This window comes from Quercus suber, unplaced genomic scaffold (assembly GCF_002906115.3).
Source record: "Quercus suber isolate HL8 unplaced genomic scaffold, Cork oak 2.0 scaffold_346, whole genome shotgun sequence".
Lineage (NCBI taxonomy): Eukaryota > Viridiplantae > Streptophyta > Magnoliopsida > Fagales > Fagaceae > Quercus > Quercus suber.
In genome coordinates, this window is record NW_027069798.1 from 652,512 (window position 1) to 662,052 (window position 9,541).

Here is a 9,541-nt window from a genome sequence, read left to right on the forward strand (position 1 = left end):
ACGAACAGCTTGCTCTCATGTTCATGTGCCCTTCTTGGAGATTAAAACTTGGTTATTCGATGCTCTTTTCAAGTTGCATCATAATAATAATTATTTATTTTCTAAAGCCTCTTTAATTATTATGTCAATGAATTTCCGTTGAGATCTGGGTAGGCTTCCAAATAAAATAGCTGTTCTTTTACTCTAATTTCTCTACCCTAGATTATATAATAATAAAAGGTGTTTTTGGTTTATGCATGTCAATATGATTTTGGGTATGTCATATACACCTGTGAATGTGATTATTGAATCATATAAATATAATAATCACCACTAAATTAAAGCGTCTCTGTGGCTCAAGTATTGAGTGGATTATGGGTCATATAGATCAATGATAGTCCCAAAAGCACATTATCTTGGCTTCAATAATGTATCCTTCTTGCTCGACAGCTTCAATAATGTACGAGCGCAGGTCCCATACAACTATAGAAGTGTGTTTCTTTTTTTATGAACAACTATAGAAGTGGGTTGGATATGTCCAATACCATCATTTATATCTATTGTGCCCATTTATCAGGGAGTGGTCCTCTCACAGTTAAGAAGTGAGTCCCATGTACCTGTGGAATCCTTAGTATTTCCATATATCATACACTAATGTCCAATGCTCGAAGGAAAATCCAATTGCTGTAATCCATGCATGTCATTTCACAAAAGTTTGTCCACTAACGTTTCACAAATTTTGATTTTCATCTTTTTAATTAACAGGAATATCGTGGTCTCTTAATTAAAAAGCCTTGCATTAATGTCACTTCTATCTTCTCTCTCTTTTTTTTTTGGTTTGATGATGGTGCTCAACTACAACAATCTGGGTCTATCCTTGCTGTTTTTATGAATCAAAGAGCTAGGGGTCTCTCGACCAGAGTATAAAAATCCATATGATATGACTTGACCTGATTTTTGTACTAACACCGGCCCCAGTAGTATTTGACTGTTTTTAAATATTTGCTTCCAGCTCTGCTTTTAATTAAGTTCAACCTTCTATGTTTTTTGTTCTCTTGAATTTATGGTTGCAGTGTACATATGGTGATCAAGAGAAGTAAATTGCAAAAAGCTTTTTATATTTTAGTGACAGTACTGCTCTTTTTTTTTTTTTCTTTTTTCTTTTTTCTTTTTCTTTTTTTCTCAATGGGAGGACCTATTTTTTGGCTAATTTAAATTGTAAGGGCTCGATTCGGATTGACCCTGAGTGATGGGTTTTCAGCCCAATAGGCCCAGACAATAAATTTATAGAGAGTGGGCTAAGAGGTTTAGGTGCTGGCCGTCGATCACCATGCATGAACTTTTTCTATAAAAACTGCTAAGGGTTTCTTTGTAAGCGGGGGAATACTCCTCGGCCTGTGGCCGAGGAGGCCTGATGGTTCTCTCCTTTTTGCTTTTTTTTCTTTTCCCCCCCTCCCCTCTTTTACTTTACTAACTTTTCTTTTATAGTTTTCATCTTCCTATCCTCTCTTTCCATCTGTTGGTCATCTATTTGCCTTCTTTCCTGACCGTCCGTCCCATCAGAGGCCTTATCAGTACTCAAGTGGTTCACTCTGATCAACGTTATCCTGCCAAGGGGTTACCTCCCCATTAATGCGGCCTGGGGAGTTTGTTGAATGCATTAAATGTGAGAATGACAGCTTACTCTGGGGTTAGTCTCTCCCTAAAATCCCCCTCGTCAGGTCGAGGATGAGGTGGTCCTCGGCGTGGATTGGGAAAAGAGGCTTTCCCCAATTCAGCCTAACAACAAAAAATGACCTATGCACCTCGGCCTGGGCCTTGGGCCGGTTTCATGATGGGCCGAAGTTATCAGGCTCATAGGCCCCACATAAATATTGAGACAGGAAAAGTTGTAATTAAAGTTATGTGTTTCGTGTCTTAAAAAAATATTAAAATTAGAGTTATGCATTCTCATTGATGAGAATGTAGTAAGGTTTAAATTCTAGTCAAGAGTTTTGTATTTCAATTGATATTTCTTAGATTTTTAACAGAGATATCCATGATTCAATTATTGACTATTGAATTATAATAAATAAAAAAATTAAAAAAAAGAGGTTTATAATTTTATAGATACTCCATAAGAAAATTTTAAATACAGTTGTATAAGTGTTATACCTTAGTTTCCTTAATTAAATTTAACCATGACGATTATTAGATGCAGCACAACCATGTCACGTATTGCAATGCATTTTCTTGTCTATAGTTACAATTCTGAGACTACATAGTTAAATTTAATTGAAAAGTAGAAGTATAATATCAAAAATAATAATACTTAAATATTATCCATGGTCAATAAAATTCATTCATTCGTCACAAATTTTCAACCTCCATAAAAATTCATTTAGCCAAAGAATAATTGTCAACCTCTTATAGAAGATACGCATGCTCAGTTGAATGGAATTCCAAATATATTATTGAGATATGATTTTGGGTTGTTTAGCTATGCCTCTAGATTTGCCTTTCCTTAGTTTTTTATTTTTTATTTTTTTTATAAGTATATATGTTTTTTTTTTCTTTTTCCCATAACACGTGAGTCTCACCCAATTATATAGTTCACATGTTATGAGTGAAATTATGTATATGTTAGATGCACAGAACTTGTAACTATAACACTGCTGAAGCTAAAAATTAAGCTAAGATGATAAAATTGCTGTTCAAATATTTGAAAGTTGAAACCCCAAGAAGTAAATACCTATAGCCTTTTCTTTTTGTTTAATTTGCTAAAGCAATCAAGAATATGTTAGTAGATGAAACTCGTTAAGTAAATACTTTAATATCTGATATTCAAATGAACAGATAATCATTTGTTTTGTAAATTCGTATTCTGGAAAGTATCTAAGAGTTTTGTATTTCAATTGATATTTCTTAGATTTTTAACAGAGATATCCATGATTCAATTATTGACTATTGAATTATAATAAATAAAAAAATTAAAAAAAAGAGGTTTATAATTTTATAGATACTCCATAAGAAAATTTTAAATACAGTTGTATAAGTGTTATACCTTAGTTTCCTTAATTAAATTTAACCATGACGATTATTAGATGCAGCACAACCATGTCACGTATTGCAATGCATTTTCTTGTCTATAGTTACAATTCTGAGACTACATAGTTAAATTTAATTGAAAAGTAGAAGTATAATATCAAAAATAATAATACTTAAATATTATCCATGGTCAATAAAATTCATTCATTCGTCACAAATTTTCAACCTCCATAAAAATTCATTTAGCCAAAGAATAATTGTCAACCTCTTATAGAAGATACGCATGCTCAGTTGAATGGAATTCCAAATATATTATTGAGATATGATTTTGGGTTGTTTAGCTATGCCTCTAGATTTGCCTTTCCTTAGTTTTTTGTTTTTTATTTTTTTTATAAGTATATATGTTTTTTTTTTTCTTTTTCCCATAACACGTGAGTCTCACCCAATTATATAGTTCACATGTTATGAGTGAAATTATGTATATGTTAGATGCACAGAACTTGTAACTATAACACTGCTGAAGCTAAAAATTAAGCTAAGATGATAAAATTGCTGTTCAAATATTTGAAAGTTGAAACCCCAAGAAGTAAATACCTATAGCCTTTTCTTTTTGTTTAATTTGCTAAAGCAATCAAGAATATGTTAGTAGATGAAACTCGTTAAGTAAATACTTTAATATCTGATATTCAAATGAACAGATAATCATTTGTTTTGTAAATTCGTATTCTGGAAAGTATCACAAACTTTTGTTTAAATATTGATAATGTGGTAATGGTATATATTGTGTTTACCCAATGATAACTGCCTTTTTTGTTGTAATATTTCATGTTTGTGATTCAAATTAATTTAATCTCTCTTTCTCTCATTATTTACTTATAAAAAAAATGTTGATAATATGAAAAATTTTAATTCACCCATTTTAAAATATGGATGGATAGGATTTGACTAAATTATTTTTAAGAATTTTAGAGATTCTTAATCAATATCATTAAAAGCACCTAATAATATATGCTTAACTCAAAAGGCATTCTTGGCTTCTTTTTGGTTGGTCTTCTATCTAAATAAATTATTTGATGTGCCAATCCCAATCGATGCACAAGATAACATGCATCTTGAGAGAATCATCCTTAACACATGCAAAAGATGATATCTAGGGAGGGACTATATGAGAGTGTTTTATTTATTTATTATTATTATAGATAATTGACTATGGCAGTATTAATTTGATCAGTTTTTCATTTTGATATAGGCTTTATAGCACCTAATTTTGCATCTTTGTGTACAGCATAAGAGAATCTCCAAAATAACTTAAATTTTCATCCAAAATTCATCTAAAAGTCTTCTTTATAAGTAAGCTCCAACAACCTCTTTATTTTCTCTCTTTATTTCATTTAAATAATCTTTTTCTTAAAAAAAATAATAAAAATAAATAAATAAATAAATAAAAAAACCATTTCTCCTCTCTCCAAAATATTTTTTTTATCCGCCAAACTTCCTTCTCCAACCTATCTTATCAACTCAAACCCTAGAGAGAGAGCAAAGATTGCAGAGATCTAGACAAAACTAAGGAAATTGAAATTCAAACCCAACCTCCACAAACTGTTTGCCTTTTTTTTTTTTTTTCTTTTTCTTTAACTCTTTGTTGTACTAATAGTACAAATCCTTTATTAATAAATTATAATAGGAAAAGGCAAAATTTAACCTTTCAAACATGCACGATATTATAGTTATACTTGTATACTAGATAGCTATTAGTTGTTTCTCAAAAAAAAAAAAAAAAAAAAGATAGCTATTAGTCTATACGCATGATATAAAATAATCAAAGGTTTGATAGTCATGAAACACGATGGTAATTTTATAATCCCTCACGATGAATATTAATACAGTGCAAAATGGATGGCCATGTGTTTGTATTACATGCAAGTTGAAGTTGTCTATACCCCAACTGTCCCCTCCAAATTAATTATGTGTACATTTTTTGTTCACTTTTTATTTTAGTTGGCCATACCTAATTATAAAGAGATTAAATTCTATAAGGACGTGGTGTAAAACTCATGTTTTACTCCTCCAATCCTAACATGACACATCATCTTATGACATATTTAAGAATAAACACAATCACACTCAATCAATTCTAATACCCATATATAAATCCAACCAAATTGGGAATCTATTGAGATGTTATTATGTGTGGTAGGATGTATTGAATTTTAATAAATTTTAAATAAAATGCTAATGTGGCAATCATTTATTGATGGTGTAAAACATAGGTTTTACACACCATCCTTATAGAATTTAATCTCAATTATAAAATAGGATATCCAATTTGATTGGCCAAATAAAGGAATAAATGTCTCCAGAATTTGCTTAAATGCTATTGATTGATTTCTGCTTACCTTTTTCTCAAAAAAAAGAAAAAAGAAAAAAGAAAAATTTTATTGATTTCATACTATATATGGTACAACTCATGAATATGCTAGGCCAAGATTTCGGTCCTTTAATTGTTTTAACTTATAGAGCATCTGCTTAACTCGAGTATATTTCCATTATAATGAACTTACTTTTATTTCAAAAAAGAACATAAAACATTTTAAAATATCTTCTTCTTTTATACAATAAACAAAATAAAATGAGCTCATCAGAATACGTCAAGCTCGGGTTAAACTTAAATTTCCAAGTTTAGCTAGCTAGCTCAATCTTGTCCTAGAATTTGATTAGCTTGGTAAATAAATGACTTGTCAAGTCACTATCTTGCTTTATTCGTGGATTGAGATGTGACGCACCATGCAATACTACTTTGAAGAGTTTGGATTTAAAGAACTTTTAATCTTAATCATTGGATTTTTTTTTTTTTTTTAATATTTCAACTTTTACTTTGTTAACCTTCCTCTCCCACATTAAAAGTGGTGGGTATTGGTTCTGGTCAATCTTCTGCCCATAAATTCAAATTTCCTAGAGATGCACACTGTCAAGTCACTCATCCACTCTGATTCCATGAAGGTATGGATGAGCAGTACTACTACTACTATTGGCGCATTCATGTCCTTGAGAGTGCCGCTTAAAGACAAACACTAGAGACGTTACAAAATCCAAATCTTGTTGTTTCTCCTTTATTTATTTTACTCTTTTATCTCTAGAGTTTGGCACATTCTTCTTTCTTTTTCTTTAGGTATTGCGGGTGGGATGGAATGAGATTTGGGCTAGCTATAATAATATTGACACAAAAACACACACACATATATATATATATAATTACATTTTATATATATACACACGCATTTACATATACTTATACGTGCATGTGTGTGCATGTCTTTCCTTCAAATGTGTGAGATTTAATGACTGAACTCTTGATTCATTTTCTTTTGAATTTCTTAAGATGATAAGTTTCTATTGCATATCATCATTTCATTTAAGATTATATAAATTTTAATAAAAAATATTTGTACTTTCTAAATTATTAAAATATATCATCATAAATTATTATTATTATTATTCATCATCATCATCATCATCATCATCATCTTCTATACTACTCTTACGAAAAAAGAACTGTAGGGGGGAAAGGCCCAGGAGCCCATATCTACATATATATTGGTCCAAGGGCCCAACCCGAGGATGCAAACAATCCGAGGACGAGTAAAACACTTTCATAAAGATCTGCGTTAGTGAGTGAAGAGGAAAATCCTATTAAAGCCACCCAAGGGGGTGCCCCGAGGAAGAATCACTCCTTGGTTGGCTGGGCGAGGCTGAGGTCAGAAGGTATGGTCTGCCATTAAGAGCAATGCTCCGGACTACTCTACCATAGAGGATAAGTATCAAGAAGAAAAATGACGAAGGAGAGCTAGGAAATATCTAAGAAAAGCTGCTAACATAGCATTAAATGCTCTGCAGTTAACTGAGCAATGCTTTATAGCCTTATAGCTACTCCAAAAGACTTTAGGGAGGGGCTGATGGAACAAATATCAAAACTATCAATCCAAATCTACACGTGGAAGGATGAAAGAAGGGGATAGGAGTATAAAGCTGGAAAGTAACAATGAAAGTTGAGGGGGAATGGGGAGGAACATTTGCCTCCTTGGACAAAAAGTTCGTTCATGTCAGTATTCTTTATTTGTGCATGATTGTCATCCAATTCCATATGAGCCATTGTCCAATTCACTAAAGCCTAGTTCTTTGACCCATTCTCTACAAATTCATTGTTTGGGCATTCTGAACTACAAATCTAATCCTTACAAGAATTATTTTATATTCATTGTTTAAATATTCAAAATACACTCACGCTTAAAACATAATATATAACCTTTTAAAAAAAAAAAACTTTAAATTTTAGGGTTAAATATTTCAAATATCTAAGTTTAATTGAGTTACATTTAATTTAAAACTTAAAATACAATAAAAATCTTTTGTCTTTTCTTGCCTTTTTTTTTTTGGGGTGGGGGGGGGGGGGGGTTGTGGTTGTTTTCGAAGAATGTCCTTAAAAATAAATTATAACTAAAATAAGTAGTTAAAATGTGGTAACTTAAAAAATGACAAATTTTCCAGTTTTTGCACTTTATTTTCTTAAAATAACTTATGTCCAAGGTTTAGAGTTTTGACATTTTATGATTTTTATACTTTTGTATAAAATATTATCTCCGGAATCTAGACATGTCAAGGGTTAGATTTGTATGACTAAAAAATGTTTTATATTTTTTAATTAAAAAAATGGTAAAATGTTGTTGTTATTCATATTATAAATTTATAAATGATTAATTTATCAAAATTTTGGGGAACAGCCTTTCCAGCTAGATTTGCCTTGGGGGTAGAGAGGGGGTTGGTGTTGGTGGTTTGCTTTATATCAAGGTGAGACTCCCACCCTTAATTCTCATGTTAGTTCTCTGATCACTACCATGTGTACACAACAACCATCTATTCCTTCTCCTCCTCTTCCCAAATACTTGAAAGAAGATGAAGTGACCCAAGAATGCAGAAACTTCATATCCTCCTTACCTACAGAGAAAGGCTGGGTTGCAAATAACCTCCATCAGTACCAAGGTTGTTGGATCGCAACTAGGTACATGCAAGGTGTTCTATCATTCCAAAAACACTTCCAAGCTCATGACACTGATATCATCCTTGTTACCACTCCCAAAGCCGGCACCACTTGGTTGAAAGCCCTCTTGTTTTCCTTGGTGAACCGTGTGCACTATCCCAACCCACAAAAACACCACCCTCTCCTCACGAATAATCCTCATGTTCTTGTACCCTTCTTGGATATCAATCTCTACACTGAAAACCAAGTCCCAGACCTCACTTCCTTTGCCTCTCCAAGGCTCTTTTCAACTCATTTACCTTATGTGTCACTACCAATGTCTACAAAGGACTCGGCTTGCAAGATTGTGCATTTGAGTAGGAACCCTAAGGACACTTTTGTGTCACTTTGGCACTTCACAAACAGCTTGAGATCACCAGCAAGTAAAGGCCCCAATTCACTTCAAGAGGCTTTTGATAAGTTTTGCAGGGGAGTGAGTTTGTATGGGCCTTATTGGGACCATGTTTTGGGCTATTGGAAGGAAAGCTTAGAAAACCCTGAAAGGGTACTTTTTTTGAAGTTTGAGGAAATGAAAGAGCAGCCTACTACCCATTTGAGGAAACTAGCTGAGTTCTTGGGCTGTCCTTTATCCTCAGAAGAAGAGGCAAAAGGTGTAGGGGATGATATCCTAAGGTTGTGTAGTTTTGACAATTTGAGCAACGTGGAGGTGAATAAAAGTGGAAAATTGTCATCTGGGGAGGAGAATAGCAAATTTTTTCGGCGAGGTGAGGTTGGAGACTGGGTGAACCATTTGACAGATGAGATGATTGAAAAATTAGACCGTATCACCCAAGAGAAGTTTCGTGGTTCCGGATTGAAATTCTAGATCTTCAAGTTGTATATCATCATTATCATTTTTCTACTTTATTAATTTATTATTGTCAACTTTTATGTTGACAGTTGGTTGCATTTTTTTTCTTTTTCTTTTTCTTTTTCTTTTTTTTTTCCTAAGTAGCTTCTTGCACTTCCATATTTCGTTTGGTGGCTAAGCGAATAAAAATTAAAATGTTTGTTCTATTCTCTAATTTGAAGATCTTTCAATTGTTGATGGTAATAAATTTAATAGTGTTTGAATACCTTTAAGGGAGTCCAATTGCATAAATTTCTCACTTCTTAAAGATATTAGAAAGTGTTTGGTAAACCTCAAAAGGATTAGTTTAATGGTTTCTAAAGTCCAACGATAAACCTCTAATCAGCATCTTAAGGCCACCCTTAAGGGATTCTTCTTCCTAATAATAACTTAATATGCATTGGATAAAAGACTAAATAGTACATATATTAAAGATAATAGTCAGGTGATCAAAAAATTTTCAATACTCTTGTTTTTCTAAATAAATAAATTAAGTGATTTGTAGGCAACCATGCCTCCAAATTATTTTTATTTGAGAAGTTGATTATGATGTCAAACCCGTCACATGGCTTTGGGAATTAGGAGACATAGTACTATATTGAACACAAATT

The 9,541-nt window shown here is 32.2% G+C and overlaps 1 protein-coding gene across 1 annotated transcript; it reads left to right on the forward strand.

Moving 5' to 3' along the window:
• Positions 1–7,800: 7,800 nt before the first annotated feature.
• Positions 7,801–9,105, forward strand: LOC111985909 (cytosolic sulfotransferase 5). The gene has a single exon (XM_024017552.2). It carries the CDS (start codon positions 7,899–7,901, stop codon positions 8,904–8,906), a length of 1,008 nt encoding a protein of 335 aa, XP_023873320.1. The 5' UTR covers positions 7,801–7,898; the 3' UTR covers positions 8,907–9,105.
• Positions 9,106–9,541: the final 436 nt, after the last annotated feature.

What these genes read in the sequence shown, in the direction of transcription:
- LOC111985909 (XM_024017552.2), top strand. Translation starts at nt 7,899, where the DNA reads ATGTGTACACAACAACCATCTATTCCTTCTCCTCCTCTTCCCAAATAC.